At 46.1% G+C, this 15,158-nt stretch overlaps 1 protein-coding gene across 4 annotated transcripts in view; it reads left to right on the top strand.

Moving 5' to 3' along the window:
- Positions 1-15,158, top strand: part of DGKI (diacylglycerol kinase iota) — a 909,351-nt gene that overhangs the window by 850,904 nt on the left and 43,289 nt on the right. For all 4 annotated transcript variants that reach the window (XM_069227966.1, XM_069227965.1, XM_069227964.1 and 1 more), the window contains exons 29-30: positions 2,140-2,177; positions 3,117-3,237. In XM_069227966.1, the coding sequence (XP_069084067.1) occupies positions 2,140-2,177; positions 3,117-3,237 (159 nt within the window). The remainder of the gene's footprint in view (positions 1-2,139; positions 2,178-3,116; positions 3,238-15,158) is intronic.

Here is a 15,158-nt window from a genome sequence, read left to right as displayed (position 1 = left end):
GATCTTCCAGGTGCAGACATTCCCCTGAAGAAACACAAAGAGAAGAACATCTTCTCTGGCCAGCGAGGCTGAGCCAGAGCAGGTTGCGGAAACATTGGAGAAACAAGTTCTTCTGCGGGCTTCAATACAGCTTACGACAAGGGGAGGATGCTATGCTGTTGTGGACTAGGGTGTCCTCTTTGCTGATTTATATAATCTCTCCATTGATAAAGATGATACGGTTGTTGGCACTATTAAGGATGTGCAAGATGCAATGTGTTGACTGCCAGTGTACATATCTCACCATCAGATGCTTATATCTATTAGGCTATTATAGTCCTATACCGAAAAACACATCCTTCACGTTATGGTTGAAGCCACCATGTACCCAGGAAGTTAACATTCATGATGAGGACAATTATATGTGAAAGAGGCTGTGGTTTGGACATCTTTTGTACTTTTCCTGAAGCATTTAAGAATCCTATTGCTGATATTTGGGGTCAAATGCATCAATGCCTGTCAACAAAATCCACCTATAACGAGTTCTGCCCCGAAAATGGAATTTAACTTGCACATTTTGGTGTTTAGTACACCAAAATCCACATGTCCTGCTATTTATTAGACATTGAGCTGCTAATACTTAACAGGGGTGCACCGTTTAACCGCAGCTGGCTACTTCCGGGCGCAATAAGCGTCACACAGCATGTAACTGCAGTCCATCACAGGTTTTCAGGGCACTTGTGCCTATACCCCTGGCATTCTGATAGTGAGTAGCAAGGGGTGGATGCAATGGCAAAGAAAGCCGTACAGCCTAGGAATGTGGGCAGTAACTTGGCCAGTTATTAATATTCATTGTAACGGCTGTTTGAAGAGACAGTGGGCCATTCGGCTGACAGACGGGCATAGACCTTGATGCAGGCTGGAGCAGATGATGCTGGAATCTTCCAAACACATCAGTCAATCAGATCTGAACTCTAGTTATTCAGTTGTGTAATACAAGTGCCATGGCTACCCGATGTGGGAGGACACAATATTCTTTCTTAAGAGATTTAGATTTTGGCAGACAGAATATCCATCACCGTTGTGACGGAGTAACCCGTCTGCAGAGTTTAAATCAGGCCCTTTGTCTGAATATACTGCAGGAAATAAATAAATAGTATGATTATAACAATTATATATCCAGAACTGTAACCTGTAAAATTAAAGCCCTGACACTCTACCATGGTCAGAAAGCTGGCCTGGACAGAGCCAATCAGAAACAGACCGTCTGTATACTCCGAGCCTGTGAATATCTGAAGATGAAGATTCGACATAAATAGAGCCGTGGTATGTTTGGTGTCCAGAGTAATCATATAGGTGGCACAATCAAGGCCTTGCTAGAATCTCACCCTGACAAAAAATACATCAAGACATAAATCAGTAATCAGAGAGGGGTTCTCAAAGCACTTTGTTATAATTAAAATGGTGGAACAGATTGACAACGCAATGCATGCCACCAAATGGAACAAGAACATTTGTTCCCAGAACAAGTAGATTTCTGATTCTTCCTGTCCCCTGGGCAAGTGGATATTTTATAAAAGTACACAGACTCCCCTGTTATGCTTGCACCTTGATATTTCCCCATTAAGGACACTGAGAGATGTGTGGGGTTTCTTATTCTTGTCTGCTCTAGTGCAGCTGAGCTGCTGTGCATTGTGTGTTCAGTTTCCAAAGTCCTCCTCGGTATCTGAGTGGACAGGATGAGTGAATATCAGGTGAGATTGGAATACTTCTGACCATCTAAAACTTGTGACTTGGTATTAAAATAAATGCAGTCAGTCTCCGCCCCCATGCAAAGAGCTCTGAGTCAGTAGCCAGCTGCATGCAGTGCTTTACAATAAGTTACAAATGAATGAGTTCATGGACAGTGTCCACAGTGCATGGCAGTGCAGGATCCTGAAGTGTGACATCTCATATACATGGAGAACTCAGAGTACATTGTTGACTTTTTGTAACGAGGTTCGGCCTGTCACCTCCCTGCTAGCCTGATCCCCGTCACGTAGACCTTCCTGTGCTGCTATGTGTCTCTGTGAGTGAAAGATTGTGTATCTGTGCTCTCAGTGCTAGGCAGGAGCCTTTATGCACCTAAGTAACCCATCCTCTGTGCTCTCTCTCTTCCAGCACTTGTCCAGGCAGTAATAGCCGGGGATCTAATGAAGGTAAGAGTGTTATTAGCAACTGTGACAGCATATATCCTCATTATGAGAAGTACCATCACCCTTTGTTGTTGGGAAATAGGGGTTTACAGATTTAATTGAAATTCCGACAGGTATTAGAGTACCACACTACGGAGTCCCTTTCCTGCACACACATTTTATAAGGAAACTCCTGGAGAAATATGTGCACGGAATAGGCAGCTTAGTGAGAGGCATCATGCAGAATCGGTTTGCATACTAAGATTTCCACAGTCATTTCCCCACTACCAAGTTAAAAACTAAAAATATTGTAGCAATACCACATGGTAAAGTTACTATACCCCTCGCTATTGTTTATTTTGGGTACTGTGCTAGCGAGGAAGTTTTCTTGCACATCTTACGAAAGAGTGGTCACTTCCCATCAGTCTCAACTTCACTACTCAAACGCTATCGCAGTGCGCATAAAAGCGGCTGTGTCCCCCACTCTTCCAGGCCTCAGGGGCTCATACAACTCTACCAGTGAGCCTCATTCCTGAGCTGTCGCACCCGTGCTTTATAATTTAGTATTATGGCCCCCATGTCGCTCTGCCAAAGCACCACAGTCCTAGCCTCCATGTGACTCACAAATTAGGTTCCTATCGAGCTACTCTGGTTTATTTTATCCAGATCATAACTTGCACTAGATTGTAACTCTGCGCCTCCACACCGCTCTTCCGAAGCATCTTATTACCAATCTAGATGAGGGCCAGCAATGAGGCACCCATAGAATGACTCCTATCCACTACGCTATAGGACAGCAGCCACCATGCAGGTCTAGCACTGAACTTTAACCCCCACAAGCAGCACAGCCCTCTGCTGTTCCGCCTCTTAGCTGGTTATACACATGCCCAAACTCTGTCGTTTTGCAAACATTCATTACAGCATGAAGTTATCTTCTCTCTATGTTCCGGCTGTCATCTGCAGGTCATTGAGAGCTGCAAGGAAGGAGCCAACCTCCTCATCCTGGGACCTGAGAACAGTTCACTGCTTCACCATGCTGCAAGGACGGGGCAGGCTGAGACTGTTGGGTACCTTCTGGAGCATGGTAAGTATGTTGTGCGTTGTTCTTAAGGCTGTATTCCTGCCCTCCTTTTCAAGTAACTCCCAAAGGGGTCAAGACTTTGAATTACATTCTCAGTTCTGGACTCAAACCATACTTTGACTTCTGTGTCACTCAGAAATGACACTGACACATTGCTCACAGCTACCAAGCCTTTTGAATGGACGTCTCCGACATTTCAAACTGTGTCTTATTTGTCTGTGCTATGCCTGGACCTATTTTGTGTTTCATCACAGAGAAACCCTTTTGATGTCCATACACTCCTCTTTTGTCCTACTACTTTCGTGCCTTATTGTTCGTACTTCCCTCCATTCACATATCCAACCATCCGAGCCATATGTCTGGTTTTCAGCAAACCCCGTTGTAAGGAAATGCCTCTTTTTGCATAATCACTCCTAACGTTTTGGACCGATGCTGCCGGTTTTCCGACTCTAAGAGTACACAGAGGCCTTTTATCCAGACCTCAGTGGCAGTGTTCTAACCCCTTACAAAATGTATGTTAAATTGGCTACCCCCAATAGGCATAAGCTGACTTACTAATAGATCCCTAGTGTATGGTACCATGAGTACCCAGGGTACGTAGGTTAGAGTGTCCACCCAGGGCTACACCACTGATTGGGCTATCCTGAGTATGACAAAGTACAAAATGGCTCACAGCATGCCACTGCAGCCTAGAAGAGCAGTTTTAAAACTGCTAGTTCGACTTTGTCAATTAAACCAATTGCAAAGCTCCCTACTTCCTTTAACGTTGTATATGTCTCACCTAAGGATGGCATATCGAGCCCTAAGGCAGAGAACTGTTTATTATTAAGTAGGACATACACTTTAATATGTTGTAGAATAAAACTTTCAAGTTGTTTTCACTGTGGAAAAGCTAGTGGCTGCATTGTCTAATACATAGTTACAGGCTGACATCTCAGTCCTGCTAACTTCTGAATGAGACTAATAGAATGGTATCAAATTAATAGTGGCATTAAACCCGATTGATGCTCAAGTCAAGTTAAATGCTACTCTGAAGGAAAGGCGCCTTTTTAGAAAGATGCCACTCTGTCGTCCAGTTTGTTCGGTAGCCTTCCACAGTTGCTGCCCACCAGACAGCCTTCTGCCCTCCTGGGGAGTAGTGTGAATGACTCCCAGGCTCAGGAACGATAAAGGCCTGAGGGAGGTGTTACCTTCCCCCTAGCAGGAAGCCAAACTGGGTGTTAGCCCAAAAGATGAACTTTAATGGGGGGGCCGCCTTTGGTTGGCAAATGGTGATCACAATAGTGTAGGGCCGCCCTTTCGTTCAGGTGAAGAGCTGGCAATAGGCAGAGAGAGGGAAAACCAGTTGCCAAACCGTTTTTTTTTCAGTGGGCATTTAGCCCTCAGGTAGCGGTGCCCCTAGGGTTGGTTACCAAGATCCTAACATCCAAGGACGGGTTCAGACATCTTGGGAGTGGGTAGAATAGTGCACTCTGGAATTGCTAGATGCCACATGTAGCTGGAATTTGTCATACAGCGGGAGAGAACCTGATAACTTATTGGCTAGTGACTGCATCATTCCCTCATTGCACTTTCTGGACATACAAATGGCACCCTTTGGCTCTCTGAACCTCAGATCACATCTGCACTAGAGAGAGGACTGAAGAAGGACTGCCCTGTTGCCCCCTGGAACTAGCAAGAGAGGCTGCACCAGCCACTTGACAGTATCTGCTACTCCTTGGGCTAGCAAAGAGAGGACTGTGCATGTGGTGCCAAGCTCGAGTAAAAGTTTCTCCTGAGCCCCAGACCGAAGTAGTGACTCCAGGAGTCGGTCGGCTGATCCCTGATCCAGTACCAGGGCCATAAAAGTTGATGTCACCAATCCTGGGCAGTCAGTAGCCACTCACAAGGAATCACCACCGAGCACCAACATTTAACCAAGAAGACCACTCCAGACTCAAAAGTTGCATCCATGAGTGTGGATTGATCACCAAAGACGGACACTAGCCGTCACCAAAGGATATCGCTGGATCCTCTGTGACCGGAAATTGGTAGCTCAGCTGCTGCTGGGCTTATACTGGGTTAAAGAGGGCTTAAAGGAAATTTGACCCCTGTGGCCAGAGTGACCCCACCTTACCTGTGTACCGAAGAATAATGCCATGCAGGCCCCCATTGACCGCACAGCACTCAGAGCATCTCTTAGTATCCTGCATCCCCATCATCAGGACCACTCCATTAAAGTTTATAGCAGTCTTGAGGGTAACAGGAGATCCTGTTCAGCCATCGCAATGGTGATTACTGGCCCAGCAAGTGAGTAAGAAACTACTTTGCTGGAATAGAGAGGGACAATAGTGACAGTACGTGCCTCTTGGGCAGTTTGCATAAAGGGACCCCTTGTATTGCATTAGCTGGCTTGGAAGGGGTGTGCCTCACTTTGGAGCTCAGACCCGCTACAGGGCATTATGATTTCATACTGGTCTGGCATGGCATCTGAAACTTAGTGAGCTTGGAGAAATCCTGTCAATGTACATTTAGCATAAATGAAATGTCTTTCAGCGATACATGACATCAGCCTTGTACTATGAACAAACAGTCTTATCTGATAGAGTCTACTAGCCACAGAGTGCTTACCTTAGAAAAGTCCACCGGCATCAACCTGGAGCCAGAAAATCTTTAGTATCTCTGTGTGCCAGTAGGTGGCGTTGATTGGCTCCGCACCAGATGTGACATGCGCTCTGCCTTCATAGGCGCCACTCCAGCACGCTGACATCAGTTCTTTTCTTTCGGTACCATTAGTGCAGATCCAGAGAGAGCTACAGCTGTCCATTGTATGAACTATTTTTTTTTACATTTTGTCGCACTCATTTGAATTGTTTCTCCCAGTGCGTAAATAGGGATGTTCCCTAAACCCTGTGGTCCCTGTCTGTGGCAGACACCCACCAGATTTGTTTCCAGTGCCTGCAACTGAGCTATGGCTCCAAGGCCTGCCCCAAATGTTTTGGAGACCTTCCGATTCGAGGACAGTGTCTAATTCTTTCGATAGGCCCTGTGGGTAGTACGACTGCGGAGGAACTGAGGATCCTTAAGGTTATCCCAACCCCATGGAAGAGCCTGAAGATTACTGCTATGAGGAGCTGGAGGATGCCAGTTGTTTGGACACCTCCCCAGACGCTGTCTTAGTCTCACCTCTTAATGTGGCTATGGAGGAAGGGGCTTCATTTGCCATGTTGATAAGGAGGGCGGCTGATGTCCTGGACCTTACTCTGCCCTCAGTGGCAGTCAAGATGAACACCTTAACAAAGGTACTTCAGCCAGGAGTTGCCCTCCTAGAACCTCTCCTCCCTTTTAATGAAGCCCTCACAGATGTACTGTTTCTCCCTTTTGAATATGCAACTAAATAATCTCTACCAGATAAGGCATTACCGAAGGTAAGTAAGTTTTTCTTTAGGGCCTTATCTCTATAGTGTTATGTTACAATGAATTTTCTGTATGTCCTACTTTTAAATACCATGCAACCTACCTCATGGGCTACAAAACCTACATTGGGATAACTTACTAACAGTTAAAAAGGAGGTTTTTACCTGTAAAAGGGGTTATTTTAATAAATTGCACTGTACGATTAAACTGCAGCATTCAGACTAGAATAGTAGGCCTGAAACCATGTTTTTCTTGTCACACTAGTAGATGGCAGAATCAGTGCTGAAGTCCACAGGTGACATTTAACTTTCCATGGCATTGGTGTAGTTTCTACAACATATAGTATGGCCTTAGAGGAGGGTTAAATATGCCAATCGGGGTTTAACCAACCTTTGTATGTTTTAGAGGTCATATCCCATACAGAGGAAACTGATCAGCAGTTCCTCAGTGCGCAGAATCTAAAACCCACCAATAAAATTCAGCAAGAAAATGGGGGTAACCACACAAAAAAAGACATTTTTCTCACAGAAGGACATGTGACCTTTTATTACATGGATAATACATTTGACCCTGCTGCAGCACATTAACATACTAGCAAGGCAGGTGGCAGGAGAAAAAGCCAAACCTAATGAGTAGCAGTGATAATATCCTATGCACACCCACATATATGTCTCCACAAAGCCAATGGTGCGTATGTTGGGTGATGCTTAACCTATCACACACTGCTATTGAGTGTGAATTCCTGATCCTATTGCAGCAGAGAATCATGCTTACAAATTACAACATAACGGTAGCACACATATACATTAGGAAATGTGTTAATAATGCTTTTCTGTCTGTCTCATACTTTGTATAACAGTATTCCCTTGAACTGGTCTGACATATGTTTCATCTTATCTGTTGGGACCTTATTCAAGGTGGATGCATGGTCCTTTCAAAGCAAAAATAAAGGCCATTGCCAAGGTGTTTGAGATGCCATTGTGCAGGTGTGAGGGCTAAACACCTATTCAGAATATATTTCTACTTTGAGAGTTTAATGCCATCCACAAGTGGTAAATAGGAATTCTAAATCAAACTTTTCAACATTGTTTAACGCCTCTTAGAGACTTTTCTGCAACAGTAGAAAACAAATTGCAAGATGTTGTGCCTCAGGATTCACAACATCAGTGAGTGAGTTGGTATGAAATATTTTCAGGCAATCAGCTGATTTCAGGGCATAGGGCAGTTTTCAATGGCAATGATGTTCATAGCACCATCAGGGGATATTGCTGACTTCAGAATTGCAGCTGCTAACTCATCAGAACGTTTTCAGAATGCATTCGGGAACAATAACTCATCCAGAACGCAGGTCATTCTACATAGCAGCTTAATGAATTGTTTATTAATAATTACTACAAAGATGTACTCAGTGAATCAAGACATACTACAGCTACGCTATGTTACAGAGCAAAGGGTAAGAGGCTGTGTCAACGTGAGTATACCGTGCACATTATGCCATGACAGAACGCAATGCCATATATTTTGCAATATTCACTAAATTTAACTCACAAGGGGTTGGCATATGCCTCTAATATGCACAATTGTGAGTCTTGGTGGTTTCTGCCAGATGAGGAAAAGACAGCAGACATCTTTATTCAATCCAAGTGCTGTGTCTTTAAAAAAACATTAGAAGAGACTTCCTTAAAAGTGGGACCTAAATCATAAGTTACAAATCTAATATCCCCACTATTTGAACCTATGTAAAGCAAAACTCCATCAAGGAGTTCATATTTATGATTGTTAATGAGAAGTAGAAGAAGATTACAGACATTTGAAATCCAAGCATCTTTGCATTTGTGAGAAAAGGCTTCTTTTTGACATGGCTAGCCCCCACTTTTTGCCTGATGTTTGATGTAGCCTAAAGGTTGTAGTGCCCTGTGCCCCTGCTAACCAGGTTCACTAGGCCAGAGCTCTTTCCCTAAAACTGTTGAGATGCATTGACACAATTGGATACACTCCTAACTAACACTATAAGTCCCTAGTAAATGGGTTCTTAGGTACCCAGGGCATGGGGCACTAGGGGTAGGCCCTTGAGGGCAGCAGCACTGATTGTGTTACCCTCTAGGGCCATGCATCCAGATGCACCCAGCACTACTATTGCAGGCTGAGTGTCCTGGTGCAAACCTAAAACACAAACTCGACATGGGACACTGTCTGTGTGCCCTGTCCACCATATACTGCATTTACTATGGGTAAGACACCCCTCTGGCAGGCCTTACAGCCCTAAGGCAGGGTGCACCATATTATATGTGAGGGCATAGCTGCATGAGCAATATGCCGTCACTGTGTCCTTGCCAAACCTGGGACATAGTGCGTGATCAGAGCAGCCATTTTAAAACGTGCTGGACACTGGTCAACACAAGTTTTACAGCTACATGATGGGCACTCTGAACCCTGGGTTGTTTGGTATCAAGCAACTCAGAATTATATATCCAAACTGGTACCAGTGTTCGATTTATCTCTATATGTACCCAAGCTATTTTAGAGGTGCCCCCTGCAAAAATGTCATGGTTGCTGATTGGGTGTCTGGAGGTGGCAGGCTGGATAGAACCAATCTACAAACCTTGGGGGAGAGCCCTGTCTCTGGTTTGTAAAACAATGCCCTTCCTGGGTGGAGGAGCTAACACCCCCTCCCTCAGGAATGTGTACTGCCCTGGTGGTGAGCTTCAAAGGGCTTACACCTTTGAAACTCCATCCCCAGGCCTGCTGCTAGCAGCAGATGGCCAGCCCCTTTGCAAATCCCTACTTTTGGTGGGAGCAAAGGCAGGAAACCACACAAAGGGTAGGAGGAGTTGCCCCCACCTGGCATGCACCACACCTAAGGTGTTACCGGCAAGGTGGACTCTCCATTTCATTTTCCTCCATCTTAGATGGAAGGGAAATAGTCAATCAGGGTTAGGGAAGTGACCCTTCCCACAGGAAGTGGTCACTATAGTGGGTGTAGCCACCCAAAGGTAAGTGTCCCATTGAACACTACCAGGTACTCCCTAAAATGCCCACTAAATTCTGTATTTAGTAGGCACCCCTAGACCAAGAAAACAGATTCAAAGGACACAAAGAAGACCAGCACAAAGAAGATCTGAGACACAAGAACTATGGATCTGCTGCACAAGGAAAAGGTGCCAAACCCTGCCTGCTGCAGGACCCGACAATCTCCACTAAGGAGCTGCTGGACAACTGGACTGACCTCAAGAAACCCAGAGAACCTCCAGGCTTCACCAATTGCTCAGTGGAGGTACCACTCTGCAACAACAAAGAAACCAGCAACCCAGTAAGGGTCACTTCGTTGACCGGCCACTAACTCCCGAACCGGTAGTCGCAGCCAGACCTGATGACACACTTATGACCACAAGGACAAACCCTGCAAGTGTGCCAAGTTGGGTGGCACTGTGCCCTCCAGTCGCTCAACCGTACCAATACCTTGGGTACGGGTCAGCTGATGTCGGACACCAGGAAAATCAGCCTGCCCTGGGCTGAAAAAAGACCAGGTGGAAGCCCAAGTTGAGGGACTTCAGGAACACCCTGGACCTCCCACCAGAGTGTCCCCATTGTCCTGTAAGTGAACCTTAAAGAGACTTACCTCCAGAACCAGAGGGCATCTTTGCGCACAGCTCCTGGACCACCAGTTCACTCTGCACCCACCTCCCTGTGCCTTGCAACGAAGAACCAGTTGTGCCCCAGGGGTCCCTCAGCCCTTCCGACCTCAACACTCCAAGGGGATTCCAAGGAACCACCTCTAAACGTACCTGTGCGGTGCTTTTCCAAGTGGTCCCTCGCACTGCTGTAACTCCTGTAACAGCTCTAGAGACTTCATCACTACTCCCGCCAGAACCGGGAGCCGCCTGAACTCCTCCAGCTGGCACAGTGTGCCCACTGACAACCTCGACCAACCTGCAAAAGAAGAAATTGGTTACTAAACTGTACGATTTTATATGTAAAGGTGACTTTCCATTGATTCCTATGGTGCGTAATTACACAAAAAACTATTTTCTTTAAACTTCAAAAATCCATATCTCCAGAAGTGCCTAACAAATTTTGATTATCTTGGGCTTAAAATTCATGTAAAAATCTCAAGTATTTTTTATAAATTGGTCTCAAGTTATTCCTTCAAGTGTGTGAGTCACATGATTGGTACTGCGAGTACAACAAATGCTTTGCACTTCATCAAGATTGGCCTAACTGCTCAACCAAGCTAGCATAAAAAATAGAGCATTAGGTGATGTGGTTTTTACCTCTGTAAACCAACGTGGGGTTGCCTGGACCCGCTGCACAGTGTGCCTAGCTTTGCACACTACATAGAGGGCCAGCCTCCTACAGCATTCAAATACACAGAGTAGCAACGCCTTATAACACATCCAGGCCCATATTTATACTATTTTTGCACTGCATTTGCGTCACTTTTTGATGCAAAAGCGGCACAAACTTACAAAATATAATTGTATTTTGTAAGTTTGCGCCGCTTTTGAGTCAGAAAGTGACACAAATGCAGCGCAAAAAAAGTATAAATATGGGCCCCAGAGTTCCTACCAAGCATTCTATTTTTCATGTCAATCAGCTTTCTTTTTTAATCTTCGCTCCCCAGTAGATACATCGATACATGTATTAAATGTAAAACAAGTATTTTTGTTGAGTGTCAGGGGTCAATCCTGACCAAACCCAATAGGTTTCCTTTGGTCTTGAGACAAACACATGTATACTAGGTTACCATTCAGAGTGGTGTAAATGTATGAAGTGCTGGACAAAGCTATCACCTTTTTGCTTTGTTTGAAGATGGGTCAGCCCTTTCCAGGAGCCACTGTGCCAGCCTTCACAGGTTGGTACATGATAGGTGATCACTGTCTTCTGATGGAGACCTTTAGCCACAGGTTCCTCACCTTTTAAATATTCGCCATGCTATAGACTGGATCCAGAGACTTTTCAGCAGTACCTCTCTGCGCCAAAAGGTGGCACCTTGCAACTCCGTACTGATGTCTTTCCTCTCTGTAAATGATTTGCAGGGTCTATATGGGTGCCGCTCCCGTGCCCTACACCTACAGACCCAGATCCAAAGCTCAACCTGTCTCTCAAGAGACATTAACCTCAATTTTTCAACTACATTTCTACAGTGTGCAAGGGCTGCCACCCCCTAAATTAACAGGTTTTAAGCCCTGTGGGGACTGTCGCAAACAAAAGTCTGTAACAGATCCCCATCAGGTGTGTCTGTGGTGCCTCCGGTTGAGCCCCTACTACAAAGGCTTCAGGGAACAAGAAGCAAATCTCAATGTCACCAAGCATAAGAAGACTCTGTGTCCAAACTTCTCTCTTGGCCTGGTTTCCGGGACCAATGGAGCAGCTCAAGAGGTCGGTTTTTGCTGCACATCAAGTTCTCAGTTAAGCATAAAAAACACAGATATTGAAGGAGGATTCCACTCTCACACCACTTGCATTCACCCTGAACAGGGGTGGGGGTGGCACTACCCTTTTCAATCTTGCTCCCAAAGTCCATCGACTTTGTTGCCAATTCTGCAGCTGGTTCCGGTCAACCCGAGATTCCAGGGCCTTCTGCAATGCCGCATTAGTTTCACAGCCATGCTCTGGCTCTTTGGCTCTCTGCCAACTCTCTCTGGCACACCTTCATGTCCCAAGTAGCTGAGAGACCTTCCACTTGGGATACCGTTGGCGATTGGCGCCATCTGGACTGTTTACTCTTACCTTGCCTCCAGCTCATGTTTGGACTTTGCTGATGGGTGCACTGATGCCAACTTTGCAGCCTGATGAAGCGACCCCAAATTTCCTTTTCAACACCAACTTGACACTAGTCTTACCTCAACCGATGTTGCACCCAAACCCACCTGAGGCACCTCTTCCCTGACTTTAAATTCAGCAGCCTAGACAACAGTCTGTCCATTCCTTCCTTGGCACTGACTCTGGTAATGATTATGACCTGTGTGATGAGTTTGCTCAGCCCTACCAAAGTGAAAATTTGGTCCCTTACCACCAACCCATCCAGTCCCCAAAGGCAACCCAGCATTTTCCAGGTACAGTCTTCAGTACCCACCACCTCCTCTGTCAAGGTCAGCAAACCATCTTGCAGGGACATTGCTACCCAGTGCAAGGAAGAATCCTCCAGTTCTTACCAGCTTTTCAAGTAATCTTGTCAGAAAGGTGGCCCCTAGAGATTGTTCACAAGGGGTGCACCTTATCCTTTCTATCTTCTCCACAGTACCTTCCACTGTCCTTTTAGTGACTGACGGAGGACTATCTCTCCATTTTGCTACAATAGAGCAAGCCCTTTTGGCTAAAGGGGCTGTTTAGAGAGGGTGTCAGTGCCTATTCTAGATCTGCTCCATATCAGTCAGTTCCTCTGGAAGTGGAAGTTCAAAATGTTCACTCTGGCCCATGTATTGTCTGCCCTTGTCCCTGGAGACTGGATGGTACCATTGGACCTGCAGGATGGCTATTTGCATATTTCCATCCTGGTGGTCCACCAGCTTTACCTGCAGTTTGTGGGAGGAGAGGAGCATTTTCAGTTCGCTGAGCTCCCCTTTAGTCTCACCAGCACCCCTCGGGCATTCATGAACATGCTGATGGTGGTGGCAGCACATCTTTGGAGATGAGGGGTGCCAATCTTCTCCTAACCCGATAACTTGCTTTTGAAGGTGGGCTTGCCCTGGGCAGCCTTCAGCCACCTCCAGTGAACATCCTGCTTTCTTTGGGGTTCACTGCCAACGTACCAAAGTCACACTGGACTCCCTAAAAACTCCTCTTCTTCAGAGCCATTCTGGACATGGTTCGGGTTTTGTGCCTTTCTCCCAGGAAAGAGAGTCCAGGACATTCCGGCTATGATCTTGATCCTGGATTTCAGAGAGGTTGACCCTGAGGCTTCTGAGCCTGATGGCTTCCTGTATCTTGAAGTTCCAGTGGGCCCAACATCAAAGGGACCTCTCAGACCACGTTCAGTGTTTGAAGGAGACTGCAAAAGATCTGCAGTGGTGGCAATTGGGTCAGTAGCAGGTCCCTCTTCCTTCTCCACCCAGAGCTGACAGTGGTGACCCATGCATTGCTTAGGGGTTGTGGCAGCCACTTGTAAGAGGAAGAGATAAGAGGCTTCTGGTCTCCTGCAGAGTCATATCAACCTTCTAGAGCTGAAGGACATCTGCTTAGCGCTGAAAGCCTTTCTGCATCAACGGGAGGCTGGTTCAAATGCTCATTGACAACACCAATGCCATATGGCACTGTGGCAAACAGGGCGGGGTGGGATCATGAAACCTGTGCCCTGAGGCACCTCTGGAAATGGCAGGAATTTTCTTGGTGGTGAACCACCGGGTAGGATCACTAAATGCCAGGGCGGACAAGCTCAGCCATCGATGCCTAGTGGATGACAAATGGGAGCTACACCTGTAGTTGGTGCGAGGGCCCTTACACGAATGGGGAAAATCTTGGCTCGATTCATTCACCACTGCCAAGAATGCACAATGTCAGCAGTTCTGCATGGGGGAGTTTCCAAGGCATCTCTTGATCTGAGACGCGTTCCTCCTCAAGTGTATCTCAGAGATCCTGTAGGCCTTTCTGTTAATATCAGCCCTGCCTTGTGTTTTCAAGAAGTTGAGGACCGACGAGTCCAAGACATTCTAGTGACCCTAGATTGGGCACAGAAAGTATGATATCCCGAGCACCTGTCCTCCGATCAGGCTGCATCTCCAGGGGGACCTGCTGTCACAGCAATGGGGCAGAGTTCTGCACCTGGGCCACTGCAATTTCCACCTTCATGCTTAGAGCTGAGTGGCAACAGCGGAACACCTTTGATCTTCCTCAGTAGGTGGTTCATGTCATCTTGGCAGCCTGTGTTTGTCTCTCGACAAATAATGTGTGTGCCTGTTGTTGGGATAAACTTGCAGTTTAGTACGGCACACACCAGATTGAACCCCTTCAAGCCAAGTTATTTGACACTCTGTTATTTGTTTGGTCAATCGCCCATCAAGGCTTTGATTTGGGCACAGTTAAAAGGTACCTTTTGGCTTTTTTTGATATTTTATAGTTGCTGGTCCAGCCCTCATTGTTTAACTCGCTGGTTATGATGCATTGTTTTAAAGACCTGCAAAACTTGTTTCCCTCCCCTCTCCTGAGCTTCAGGCTCTTAGTGTTAACCTGCCATACAGCACCTTGCTCCCAGAGAAACTGTTTCTGCAGAAACAAGCATCCTTCTAGCTAAACGTTGTGGTGAATTCCACGTCACTCGAACCATCACTCTGCCGGCGTTCTGTGGTCCACCTCACCCTTTTAAGGAGGAGGAGAGACTCCATCACTTGGACTCTCAGTAATGCTTGTTTTGGTAGAAACTCTAACTGCAGTTTCCTCACTGTTCCCCACATCCTCTTCTTTCCGTGGACCGGACTCCAAATCCATTGATACAGTCCCAAGTCAAGAAGTCTGCACATTGGTTCCAACCAATTTGTTACTGGGGCTCTGCGTCTGGGGGCATGGATAGCCTTGAAAGCAACTGACATGAG

This window comes from Pleurodeles waltl, chromosome 4_1, assembly GCF_031143425.1.
Source record: "Pleurodeles waltl isolate 20211129_DDA chromosome 4_1, aPleWal1.hap1.20221129, whole genome shotgun sequence".
Taxonomy (NCBI): domain Eukaryota; kingdom Metazoa; phylum Chordata; class Amphibia; order Caudata; family Salamandridae; genus Pleurodeles; species Pleurodeles waltl.
This window is presented reverse-complemented; position numbering and strand designations above follow the sequence as displayed.